Source organism: Aotus nancymaae, unplaced genomic scaffold (assembly GCF_030222135.1).
Source record: "Aotus nancymaae isolate 86718 unplaced genomic scaffold, 86718_ANA_hifiasm-v0.15.2.pri h1tg000014l, whole genome shotgun sequence".
Lineage (NCBI taxonomy): Eukaryota > Metazoa > Chordata > Mammalia > Primates > Aotidae > Aotus > Aotus nancymaae.
This window is the reverse complement of record NW_026988425.1, coordinates 35,311,807-35,325,615: the sequence shown is the minus strand read 5'-3', so window position 1 is coordinate 35,325,615 and position 13,809 is coordinate 35,311,807. Positions and strand designations below refer to the sequence as shown.

At 42.5% G+C, this 13,809-nt stretch overlaps 1 protein-coding gene across 2 annotated transcripts in view; it reads left to right on the top strand.

Moving 5' to 3' along the window:
• The first annotated feature begins 954 nt into the window (after positions 1-954).
• NADK2 (NAD kinase 2, mitochondrial) overlaps positions 955-13,809 on the top strand; it is a 60,808-nt gene continuing 47,953 nt past the window's right edge. For both annotated transcript variants that reach the window (XM_021671861.2, XM_064375927.1), the window contains exon 1: positions 955-1,254. In XM_021671861.2, the coding sequence (XP_021527536.2) occupies positions 955-1,254 (300 nt within the window). The remainder of the gene's footprint in view (positions 1,255-13,809) is intronic.

Below are 13,809 nucleotides of genomic sequence, written 5' to 3'. Positions count from 1 at the left end.
GCCTCCCAAAGTGCTGGGATTACAGACGTGAGCCACCGCACCCGGCCCCAAATGACTAACATTCTTAACACCGTGTTCCTGTCCTATCTAGTTTCAACCGTCTCTCTCCATGGAGAAATGCTCCACCCGGCCAGGCTCCTCTACCCATCACCCTCCAAGTTCCTTAGGGCTTTTCGGGGGGCAGCGGGGCTGGTACTGGGTCCCACGCCGAGAGGATTTTGCGCCAGGCTGCTCACACGGTGCAGCAGGTGCCGGGTCCGCCTCCTCAGCCCCCAGCCCTGCCCCAGACACACCAGCTATCACACCGGCCCTGGTCAAATGAACCAACAGACACGTGGTCGGCCTGCAAAACAGAACACGAGCGAGGAGGTACTTGGAGACTACCTTCCAGACAGCCGCTCAAAACCCCACCAGCAGTCCCCGCGCCGACTCAGACCCGCTTCCAGATGAAGTCCTCAGGGCGGCGCCACAGCCAAACAGAATTCCATCCCTTCCTCAGGCTGCAGCCAATGGCGCAGCCCCTCGGGCTCCGGAGCCGCCGCGGGCTCTGATTGGCCGATAGAGTTAGCCTGGAGGCGGGAAAAGAGCGACCGCTGGGAGGCGGGTGGAGCCGGGAGGTCGCCCCCGGGCGGCGAAGCGGCCGCCACGCAGGCGAGAGTGAAATGAATAAACAAACAAACAAAACCCACCAGCCCCAGGCCTCCATCTCTTCCCCGCCCACCTTTCCCCCGCGTAGGGTCGGCCGCTTCCCAATCGCCACGCTTTCTCCGCCTTCGTCAACGTCTGGGCACGTCCCCCTCGCGGCGCGGGCCACGCACGTCCCGGCATTTAACCTCTGCCCGCCCGGCGCGAAGTTAGAGGCCCGGGCAGCGCGGGTAGCGCGGGCGGCGCGCACTCCCGGTGGTGGGGAGCGGAGGGAAGGAGCCCGAGCCCGAGGCCGCGGCTCGGCCCACGATGACTTGCTATCGCGGCTTCCTGCTGGGCAGCTGTCGTCGCGTGGCGGGCGGCCGGGCGGCGGCGCTGCGGCGACCGAGCGCGGGAGGCCCCGCCGCGCGGCCCCGGCTGGGCGGTGACGGCGGCGGCCGGCGGCACCTGGGGCAGGGGCAGCCGCGCGAGCTGGCGGGCTGTGGCAGCCGCCCCGACGGCGGCTTCCGCCCCTCCCGGGTGGTGGTGGTGGCCAAAACCACTCGGTACGAGTTCGAGCAGCAGCGCTACCGTTACGCGGAGCTCTCGGAGGAGGACCTGAAGCAGCTGGTGGGTTCTGGCGCGGCCCTGCTTCGCTCCCGGGCTCGGCCGGGACTCTAGGGGCGGCTGCGCCCCCTTGGGCGAGACATTTCGGGACGGCTCTTCCCAGGGCACTGCAGATGCCCGTCCTGCCTCTCTTTCGGCCCCCAGGCCCTCTGGCTTCGCCCTGGGCCCCCATAGCCTCTGGGCGTGCGTGCGAAGGAGATTCAGGGAGGGGGAGAGGGAGAGGGGCTGTGTTCCTGCAGGGACCTCCGAGGCAGGGGCGCCGCGGGAGGGCGAAGAGGGGCTGCCGAGTGCCCCATAGAGTGAAAGGTTTGGGGATTCAATGGTGCCCTCGCCGACCCCGCTCTCGTTCCCTGGTTGAGACCCACCCCAAGAAAGTGAGCCGGTGGCCTGAGGTTTGGACGCCCTGAGAGCATCTACCTAGGCCGCCCCGAGAAAGGGGGCCCGGGGCGTCGCTGAGGGCTGTAGGGGCAAAAGGGGCGAAACTACCGAGGACACACCCCCTTTTACTCTGTAGGACTGCGAGGCCTTTAGAGGGGACTCTGAAAAGCCCTTTAGCCTTGAGCCTTTTCCATACTGGAACGTGATCGTCGATAGACACTGCCAGCTTGTTTTAAAAGCATGAAGTCTTGGGTGCTAAGAAGGACAAGGGAGAATATTTGACTTGTATATAGACGTTATGTAGGAGACATGTCAGGACAAGGGGCTGGTATATTGGGTAATGTATGAAATAAAAAGCCTGGGACTCCAGTGCAGCAATATTTCCACAATAGACCATATTTGATATATTTATTAATATATCTACAAAATACATAAATACAAGAGAAAACCCCGAGTTTGAATCTTCCTGTTGTCACTGCCCCCCACTTTAAAAACAATTTGTGATCCCATACCCCCACCCACCAACTTTAGGAGAAGGAGAGTAACCGGTGCTACCATGAGCAATATGTCCAGAAAAATCTATTGGAAATCTCTTAATTGTTGGCATTGTGCACCAAAAGGTTTTGGAATTAGTTGCACATAACTAATTTAGTTTAATTCTGTGCAAGACTAGACAACCTGTTGAAAACCTCTGTAATCATGTGATCCTCAGCGAAGTTATTTTGTAGAGGCATCAAAATGAAATTGTAAATCATCTTTGCTTAAGTACTGAATCTGTTGTCAACATTAAACATCCTGCTTCTTTGTTGGGTTTATTGAAGAGGGTCCTTGCATTCACCTGATGGGAGTCTAGATTTGTAAATTTGTTTTATTTTTCCTAAGCGTTTGAAAATGGCAGTTTATAGAATACTCTCGCATCATTTAAAGAATAAAGAGTTTGAACGGGAGGTTAGAGTAGTTGAGTTTGTGTTAGGGAGTGAAGTTGGGAGTGAGGAAGGGAATGGTAATGTCCTAAGAAAGTACAGCGTTACTGTTTGGGAAAAGTGGTGTGCCCTTTGGGTTGTACTAATTTTGCAAGGTCTAGCTTTTAGAATCTGTCAAATGCCATGTATGCATAAATATGTATGCATAAATAAGCTTCCCACAACAATTAAAAATAGCTCACTTGGCATGTTTAGAATGTGGCATTAAGGGTGAAGAGCTCAGTTCTAGGCCCTGGTTCCTTGTGGTTAACTTCCGATGTATGTTTAACTTCTCTGGGTCTCATAGATGGAAATGATACTTTCTGTATAGTATTGTCAGTTTTCAAAGTGCTTTACCTAATTCAATATGTGAATTGCTGAGGCTATACTAGATAGCCTCCAAGGTCCTTTATATTGCTGGCATTTTGAAACTGGGTAACGTTTTCAAGGCCTCAAGAAAATGGGTGGCATCTCAGGATTAACTCTTGGACCTCTGAACTAGATTGCCACTAATAAAAAACTTCTAAAATGTAGGGAAAATCATTAAGTCTTAAAAAGTCAAACTACCTAAGTGTACCCATTCTGAGTGGAGAAATCTCTGATAGGTAAATGTTTGTCTATTGCTACGTAATGCTGTTTGGGATGCGCTGGCTTTGAAGTAAAACTCCTGAACTGTAGAATACCCAGTTTTGTAATTGCCGACAGTGGAATAGTTTTTGTTGATGTTGTTGTCATTACAGTTTTATTGGATAAGTTCCTTACTGATTTAAATTTGTGTTATAATTTATATCAAGGTCAGTACTCAGAATCCAATAGCATTAGATGTAGCCCAGTTGAGAGATTAGTAACAGGCCAAAGAATACTGGGCTGTGTGAAGTTGTCCTAAAATGGGATTCTGTAATAGGAGTGATAAGATGATGACTATTGTTTGTTATATTGTGGGGTAAAAAATATTAAGTTATATGAATCATGTGAATTGGATATAAAAGAAAATGGCCAAGTGCTTATTTGAGTCTCACCATGGCTGCTGTGTCTATAGTGTCATGGTAACTTGGTTTTTTGTCAAAGCATTCTTTTTTGTTGTGGTGGTGGTGGTGGTTTTTTGATGCAAAAGAGGTCTGTATTAGGCTATTTGTTAAAATGCAAATGACAAAGGATGGAGTGCCAGTATAATTTTACACCCTGAAGGCTGATGATTTTCTAACTTTGTAGAAATGTAAACAATTACAGGAAATGTCTTTTAGTTGATAAGGCACACACAGAATAGGTTTACAACCTTAAACTGGTTCAAAGTTTTGACTTTCATTTACCCTTTCATATTGGTTACATTGCTTTATTTTGAAATCTTGTCTTTTTCCCCATTGATTGACCAATCGCTTGTTTTGTGATATCAGACTTCTAGTCAAACATTTTACCTCTACTGCCTCATGACCTTTCAAAGGCTAGTAAAACTAACATTACCATACTTGCATCATTAAGAGATGTAGCTGTTGGCAAATGTGGAACGCTGTTATCAGGGTCCTTGACACAAATTAGAACTCTAGATAGAACAAAACTGACTTGGAAAGGATTTTGACACCAGGAACATACCTCATTGGTCAAAGAAAGATTTTATTTAAAACTCTTTTTCACCTGTCACCAGGGATGGGGAACTGAATAAGGGGGAACCAAGAAAAAAGTATTTTAATACAGAACAAATAAGAAGTCAGCAATTTCTACCCTCTTCTCCATTCCAAGTCTCACAACTGGCAACCTTTTTTAATGGTTCCTATTTTTAGTTTTGTTTTTTAAAATTCATAATGGGATAGAATAATTTCATTTAACAGTCTGCTGTGTTATTGGATTAAACTAGAAGACTTGGAAGGTATAATGCCTTGGATTTTGTTTCTCCTTGTTTTCTGAAGAAGATTTTGTGGCTTAGGTTGTAGCTCTTGGGCAGATAATACTTTTGCCACATGGTATGCAATAAGTGTACCATGGTATACTTTTGTCAGGGGGTATACTTTTGCTATATTGTATACAATAAGTATATTATATACATTATGATTGTTAATCAAGTTGAAGAGTATGATTTGGAGTACTGCCAGAGCGTTCTAACTGAATCTTGTTCCTCATAAATCTTCTATACACAGTTACCAGAGTGTCTCTGTAAAGTGAACATCTGGCCCTTTCCCTCTTCTGCTTAGAACTCCACAGAAGCTCCCTCTAACCTGTATTCACCTAGAGTACTTGTTAAAATGCAGACACCTGAACCTTAACCCCCAAGACTCTGATTCAGTTTGTGGAGAATTCCCAGACTTTGGTTTTTTGAAGCACACACCTGACATTAATGACTCTGGCTGAATTCCAGGGATGTGTGTGTGTTTTATTCCTGGTTTGCATGTGGTCCCTAGTTACACTGAGAAACATGGTTGTGGCCTCAAGTTCATGATCTTTAGAATGCCAGATAAGTCCCTTCATGAACTGGCTACCTCTTGAGCTTCATTTCTGATCGCTTCTTGTCTTAAATTTCATATTCTGGCAATTTCAAACTGCTTTAATTTCCATTAGATGTTGTGTTGATTTAGTTTAATTTATGGATCAGTAGCACAGAGAATGATTCAAAATGTAAAAGATACAAAATATTATACAATGAAAAGTCTTTCTGTTGTCACCTGTCATTCAGTTTTGTTCCTGGAAGTAACTGCTATCAGTTTCTTGTGTTTTCTTCCAGAAGCAACCTATACCTACAAATCAACACAGTGAAATACTCTTTTTCTTTGCTTCATCTCTTTTTATTTGCTTCATCTCTTTTTATTCAATGATAATACACTATTTAAGCTATTATGTGCCTTTATTTTAGCCTAACAGTATTTGTGGAGATTGTCATAAAGAGCATTCTCACTCCTTTTTTGTGTGTCCTAATTTATCTTCTGCTGTTAAACATACTCCAAAATGAATAACATTTGTGTTCATATACATGTAAATCAAGCTCTAAGACAAATACCTAAAGTTGAAATTGCTGAGTCAAAAGGCATGTGCATATAGAATTTTAATAGGTATGGTCAAATTGCTTTCCTTAGAGATTGTATAAATTTTTACTTTCACCAGCACTGTATAAGGGGACTTGTTTTTCCATAAATAGTTTATCAAACTGTTGGGTCTTTGCCAGCCTGGTGGGTGAAAGATGGTATTTCAGGGTGGTTGAATTTGCATCTTTCAGTGTCTATGTTTGTAGCCTTCTCTGATTTGAATGCTCTTCTTCTGTCCAATTCCTGTTCTTTTTACGAGGTTAAGCTCAGACATTACTTTCTCAGGATGCCATCCTCGGTAACCTTGGTGTGCCTCTGCCTCTCTCTGGCTACCAAGATTGGGTTAGGTATTCTTCACTTCATTGGGTTAGGTATTCTTATCTGTTATTATTTTCTTCTCAGACTGTAAACTCTTTGAGGGCAAGAACTGCATCTCATTCATCTACCTCTCCACCCCCACACTTCCACTAAAAAAATGTAGTAAAATGTTTCTGATGTTCTGTAAGATCATTTTTAGGTCTTTTCTCCTTGAGGCTCGGGACCAGCTTCCTTCCAGTCCAGGACCTTATTACCAGCTGTCTATCTTTCCAGATGTTAGCTGCTGAAAGCTTAAGGCAGAAGTTAAGCCTTAAGCTTTGGATTCTTTGATAGAGGTTTCAGGTTAAATGTCTTTGAGAAACATGAGCCTAAGTAAAAGGTGATTTTAATTTGACCATAGGATTCTTTTTGGTGTGAGGGAGCAGAAAGTGTTTTAAATTCTGTAGAACACAACTTGGAAAACAGAGCTTAAGGTACACTCCGTTTCTATAAATATTTGCAATTAAATAGGAAACTCATAAAGATGTAAAAGAATTAAATATCACAGTAGCTGAGGTGCCACATTTAGAGAATAATTGACCAATATGCTTTACAGTCCTGATTTTCAGCCTTCATTGTATATCAGCGTTAACTAGGGGGCAGTTTTTAAAAACTACAAATATGTGACCAGCCATGAGATTGCAAATAAAAAAATCTTTCACTGTTATCATTTTTTCTATATTTTTAATTATATAAATTAAGGTCTAGTAGATAACTATTTACTGATGCACATTAATCTCTTAACTAGTAAAGTGTAAATTGACTTTATTTTTCACTATCAGTTCACTTTGTAATATACAACATAAATATATAATTTTAAAATATCTTTAAGTGTGTCAATTATTTCATGCTTTAGGAAAATTTATTTTATATATATATATGTTTTTTTCCATAATAAACCACTAGATGTGGATTATGCAGGAAAATAGACCAATCTTTGTAAAATATTTGCATTCAAGGAAGGTTCATCCAGTTGGCTTTCCTCCTCCTAAATGAAAGGCAGTAGGATTAGGTCCTGATAAAGAATAGAATAGTTATTGAGTTATGTAACCTAATCATCACAATTGAGGCTTAGTGGCCTAATGAGTATACACAGTTCTCAACCAGGAGTAAGATATATGGCTAATGTAGGAATGTTAGTAGTATGTGGCTGCATGGATATAACATAGTAGACAAACCCTGCTTTAACAGCAGGAAATCAGAGTTTGATCCTGAAACAACAATCTAATGTCTTCGTAAACCTGAGCAAGTAATCTAACCTCTCTCTATATTAATCTCTTTGGCTTTGAAATGTTTATAATAACAGCTGCTTTTCCTTTCTCACATAATTTTTAGGAAGGTGAAATAATTTACAATTTACATAATTTAACTTAAACTGCTTAATCTAGTTCCAGTTTTTTTGGCCACAATAATGATCATTATGTAAATGTTACATATAAATTATGCACCTGAAATGGCACGATTTGGTAACTCCAAAGTAGATTCCTTTAAGGTAGATCACTGAAGTGAACTAAAAATATGTTGAATTTAACTCTGCTTGCAGAGTGTTTTTTAACCAAAATTTTATTTATTTATTTTTTATTGCATTTTAGGTTTGGGGGTACATGTGAAAAACATGCAAGATTGTTGCATAGGTGCATACGTGGCAATGTGATTTGCTGCCTTCCTCCCCTTCACCTATATGTGGCATTTCTCCCCATGCTATCTCTCCCCAACTCCCCACTCCCCGCTGTCCCCCCCACTCCCCGCAACAGACCCCAGTGTATAATGCTCCCCTCCCTGTGTTTGTGTGTTCCCATTGTTCAACATCTGTCTATGAGTGAGAACATGTGGTGTTTGATTTTGTGTTCTTGTGTCAGTTTGCTGAGAATGATGGTTTCCAGGTTCATCCATGTCCCTACAAAGGACGCGAACTCATCATTTTTGATGGCTGCATAATATTCCATGGTGTATATGTGCCACATTTTCCCTGTCCAGTCTATCATCGATGGGCATTTGGGCTGGTTCCAGGTCTTTGCTATTGTAAACTGTGCTGCAATGAACATTCGTGTGCATGTGTCCTTATAGTAGAACGATTTATAATTTTTTGGATATATACCCAGTAATGGAATTGCTGGGTCAAATGGAATTTCTATTTCTAGGACCTTGAGGAATTCCCACACTGTCTTCCACAATGGTTGAACTAATTTACACTCCCACCAACAGTGTAAAAGTGTTCCTATTTCTCCACATCCTCTCCAGCATCTGTTGTCTCCAGATTTTTTAATGATCGCCATTCTAACTGGTGTGAGATGGTATCTCAATGTAGTTTTGATTTGCATTTCTCTAATGACCAGCGATGATGAGCATTTTTTCATGTGCTTGTTGGCCTCATGTATGTCTTCTTTTGTAAAGTATCTGTTCATATCCTTTGCCCACTTTTGAATGGGCTTGTTTGTTTTTTTCTTGTAAATCTGTTTCAGTTCATTGTAAATTCTGGATATCAGCCCTTTGTCAGATGGGTAGGCTGCAAAAATTTTTTCCCATTCTGTTGGTTGCCGATTCACTCTAATGACTGTTTCTTTCGCCGTGCAGAAGCTGTGGAGTTTGATTAGGTACCATTTGTCTATTTTGGCTTTTGTTGCCAATGCTTTTGGTGTTTTGGCCATGAAGTCCTTGCCTACACCTATGCCCCGAATGGTTTTGCCTAGGTTTTCTTCTAGGGTTTTTATGGTGTTAGGTCTTATGTTTAAGTCTTTAATCCATCTGGAGTTAATTTTAGTGTAAGGTGTCAGGAAGGGGTCCAGTTTCTGCTTTCTGCATATGGCTAGCCATTTTCCCAACACCACTTATTAAACAGGGAATCCTTTCCTCATTGCTTGTTTTTATCAGGTTTGTCAAAGATCAGATGGTTGTAGATATGTTGTGTTGCCTCCGAGGCCTCTGTTCTGTTCCATTGGTCTATATCTCTGTTTTGGTACCAGTACCATGCTGTTTTGATTACTGTAGCCTTGTAGTATAGTTTGAAGTCCGGTAGTGTGATGCCTCCTGCTTTGTTCTTTTTGCTTAGAATTGACTTGGCTATGCAGGCTCTCTTTTGGTTCCATATGAAGTTTAAGGTGGTTTTTCCCAGTTCTGTGAAGAAGGTCATTGGTAGCCTGATGGGGATAGTGTTGAATCTGTAAATTACTTTGGGCAGTATGGCCATTTTCACGATATTAATTCTTCCTAACCATGAACATGGAATGTTTCTCCATCTGTTTGTGTCCTCTCTTATTTCGTTGAGCAGTGGTTTGTAGTTCTCCTTGAAGAGGTCCTTTACGTTCCTTGTTAGTTGTATTCCTAGGTATTTTATTCTCTTTGTAGCAATTGTGAATAGCAGTTGGTTCTTGATTTGGCTCTCTTTAAGTCTGTTATTGGTGTATAGGAATGCTTGTGATTTTTGCACATTGATTTTGTATCCTGAGACTTTGCTGAAGTTGCTTATCAGTTTCAGGAGATTTGGGGCTGAGATGATGGGGTCTTCTAGATATACAATCATGTCGTCTGCAAATAGAGACAATTTGACTTCCTCCTTTCCTAATTGAATACCCTTTATTTCTTTTTCTAGCCTGATTGCTCTGGCTAGAACTTCCAGTACTATATTGAATAGGAGTGGTGAGAGAGGGCATCCTTGTCTAGTGCCAGATTTCAAAGGGAATGCTTCCAGTTTTTGCCCATTCAATATGATATTGGCAGTTGGTTTGTCATAAATAGCTTTTATTATTTTGAGATACGTTCTGTCGATACCTAGTTTATTGAGGGTTTTTAGCATAAAGGGCTGTTGAATTTTGTCAAAGGCCTTCTCTGCATCAATTGATATAATCATGTGGTTTTTGTTTTTGGTTCTGTTTATGTGGTGAATTATATTTATAGACTTGCATATGTTGAACCAGCCTTGCATCCCCAGGATGAATCCTACTTGATCATGGTGGATAAGCTTTTTGATGTGCTATTGCAATCAGCTTGCCAGTATTTTATTGAAGATTTTTGCATCTATGTTCATCATGGATATTGCCCTGTAGTTTTCTTTTCTTGTTGAGTCTCTGATGGGTTTTGGTATCAGGATGATGTTGGTCTCATAAAATGATTTGGGAAGGATTCCCTCTTTTTGGATTATTTGGAATAGTTTCAGAAGGAATGGTACCGGTTCCTCTTTGTATGTCTGGTAGAATTCGGCTGTGAACCCATCTGGACCTGGGCTTTTTTTGGGTGGTAGGCTCTTAATTGCTGCCTCGACTTCAGACCTTGTTATTGGTCTATTCAGGGTTTTGACTTCTTCCTGGTTTAGGCTTGTGAGGAGGCAACTGTCCAGGAATTTATCCATTTCTTCCAGGTTTTCTAGTTTATGTGCATAGAGTTGTTTGTAATAATCTCTGATGATGGTTTGAATTTCTGTGGCATCTGTGGTGATACCCCTTTATCATTTTTTACTGCATCTATTTGGTTATTCTCTCTTTTTTTTTTTTATTAATCTGGCTAGTGGTCTATTTTGTTGATCTTTGCAAAAAACCAGCTCCTGGAATTATTGATTTTTTGAAGGGTTTTTCGTGTCTCTATCTCCTTCAATTCTGCTCTGATCTTAGTTATTTCTTATCTTCTGCTAGGTTTTGAGTTTTTTTTTATCTTGCTTCTCTAGCTCTTTCAATTTTGACGATAGAGTGTCAATTTTAGATCTCTACTTGCTTCTCATGTGGGCACTTATTGCTATATATTTTCCTCTAGAGACTGCTTTAAATGTGTCCCAGAGATTCTGGTATATGGTGTCTTCATTCTCGTTGGTTTCGAAGAACATCTTTATTTCTGCCTTCATTTCATTATTTATCCAGTCAACATTCAAGAGAAAGTTGTTCAGTTTCCATGAAGCTGTGCGATTCTGGGTTGGTTTCTGAATTCTGAGTTCTAACTTGATTGCACTGTGGTCTGATAGACTTTGTTATGGTTTCCATTCTTTTGCATTTGCTTAGGAGTGATTTACTTCCAATTATGTGGTCAATTTTAGAGTAGGTGTGATGTGGTGCTGAGAAGAATGTATATTCTGTGGATTTGGGCTGGAGAGTTCTGTAAATGTCTATTAGGTTTGCTTGTTCCAGGTCTGAGTTCAAGTCCTGGATATCCTTGTTAATTTTCTGTCTCGTTGATCTGTCTAATATTGACAATGGTGTGTTGAAATCTTCCACTATTATTGTGTGGGAGTCTAAGTCTCTTTGTAAGTCATTAAGAACTTGCCTTATGTATCTGGGTGCTCCTGTATTGGGTGTGTATATGTTTAGGATCGTTAGCTCTTCTTGTTGCATGGATCCTTTTACCATTATGTAATGTCTTTCTTTGTCTCTTTTGATCTTTGTTGGTTTAAAGTCTATTTTATCAGAGATGAGAATTGCAACTCCTGCTTTTTTTTGCCCTCCATTTGCTTGGTAAATCTTCCTCCATCCCTTTATTTTGAGCCTTTGTGTATCCTTGCATGTGAGATGGGTTTCCTGGTTACAGCACACTGATGGGTTTTGGCTTTTTATCCAATTTGCCAGTCTGTGTCTTTTGATTGGGGCATTTAGTCCATTTACGTTTAGGGTTAATATTGTTATTTGTGAATTTGATCCTGCCATTTTGATGCTAGCCGGCTGTTTCGCCTGTTGGTTGATGCAGATTCTTCATTGTGTTGCTGCTCTTTACCATTTGGTGTGTTTTTGGAGTGGCTGGTACTGGTTGTTCTTTTCTATGTGTAGTGCCTCTTTCAGGAGCTCTTGTAAAGCAGGTCTGCTGGTGATGAAATCTCTGAGTACTTGCTTGTTCACAAAGGATTTTATTTTTCTTTCACTTATGAAGCTTAGTTTGGCTAGATATGAAATTCTGGATTGAAAGTTCTTTTCTTTAAGGATGTTGAATATCGGCCCCCACTCTCTTCTGGCTTGTAGGGTTTCTGCTGAGAGATCTACTGTGAGTCTGATGGGCTTCCCTTTGTGGGTAACCCGACCTTTCTCTCTGGCTGCCCTTAGCATTTTCTCCTTCATTTCAACCCTGGTGAATCTGATGATTATGTGCCTTGGGATTGCTCTTCTTGAGGAATATCTTTGTGTTGTTCTCTGTATTTCCTGAACTTGAATATTGGCCTGGCTTGCTAGGTTGAAGAAGTTTTCCTGGATAATATCCTGAAGAGTATTTTCCAGCTTGGATTCATTCTCTTCGTCACATTCAGGTACACCTATCAAACGTAGATTAGGTCTTTTCACATAGTCCCATATTTCTTGTTGACTCTGTTCATTCCTTTTTACCCTGTTTTCTCTAATCTTGCCTTCTCGTTTTATTTCATTGAGTTGATCTTCGACCTCTGATATCCTTTCTTCTGCTTGGTTAATTCGGCTGTTGAAACTTGTGCATGCTTCGCGAAGTTCTCGTGTTGTGTTTTTTAGCTCCATCAATTCACTTATATTCCTCTCTAAGTTGTCCATTCTCGTTAGCATTTCGTCAAATCTTTTTTCAAGGTTCTTAGTTTCTTTGCATTGGGTTAGAACATGTTCTTTTAGCTCACGGAAGTTTCTTATTACCCACCTTCTGAAGGCTGATTCTGTCATTTCATCACACTCATTCTCCGTCCAGTCTTGTTCCCTTGCTGGTGAGGAGTTGTGATCCCTGTAGGAAGAGAGGTGTTCTGGTTTTGGGTGTTTTCATCCTTTTTGCACTCGTTTCTTCCCATCTTTGTGGATTTATCCACCTGTCGACTTTGTAGTTGTTGGCTTTCTGCTTGGGTCTCTGAATAGACGTCCTGATTGTTGTTGATGAAGTTATTTATGTTTCTTAGTTTTCCTTTTAACTGTCTGGGCTCTGTGCTGTAGGACTGCTGAGGTCCACTCCAGGCCCTGCTTGCCTGGGGATCACTTGCAGCAGCTGCTGAACAGTAAAGGTTGCTACCAGTTTCTTCTGCTTTGTCCTAGAAGGATACCTGCCAAATGTCAGTCTGAGCTCTCCTTTATTAGGTGACTCTTTGGATATACGGGGGTCAGGGAGCTCCTTGAGGAATCAGTCTGTCCTTTATATTATATCAGGTGCTGAGCTGTGAGCCCCGTTGTTCATTCAGAGCTGCTGGGCCGGTAAACTTAAGTCTGCAGCAGCAAGACTCATAAACCACCTTTTTTTTCCCCAGGTGTTCTGTCCCAGGCAGTTAGGGCTTTATGAGTTTCCACTGTGCTGCTGCCTTTTTTTTTTCTTCAGGGCTGCCCTGCCCACGAGTGGGCAGCCTAGTCACTCTCAGCCTGCAGAGGCTTCACTGAGCTGCTGTGGGCTCCGCCCAGCTGCCATGTGAACTTCCCTGCAGTCCTGTTTATATGGGTGTAGTTAGAACTGCCTCAGGAACGGTTGCCCACCTCTGTACTGACGGACTCTCTCTGTAATGGTGGGTTGCCTCGGCAACTGCAGGCTGCCTCAGGAATGGCGGACTGTCTCTGTAGTGGTAGAGTGCCTCCGTAATGGTGGACGCCCCTCCCCCACAGAGCTGGACCGTTCCGGGTTCAGCTGTGTTTGCTGTGAAAGTCTCAACCCAGAGCGTTTCCAATTGCTGTTTTTTTGTTTTTGTTTTTGTTTTTGTGGGGGTGGGACCAGCCGGGCCTGATCACCTGGCTCCCTGCCTCAGAGCCTTTTGTTTTTTAGTTGAACGGTCGGCTGTCTACCAGGTGACCTGGTCGCCTGTTGAATAGGCACCGGGATCTGTGTGATTTCCCTTGCGGTGACCCACTGTGCCTGCTGAAACCGCAGCTCTGAGATTCGTGGCGCTTTTTTGCCCGGGAATCTCCTGGTCTGGCTGCCTGTTTCAGCTCCCTTTGCTGGCTAAGAGGGGA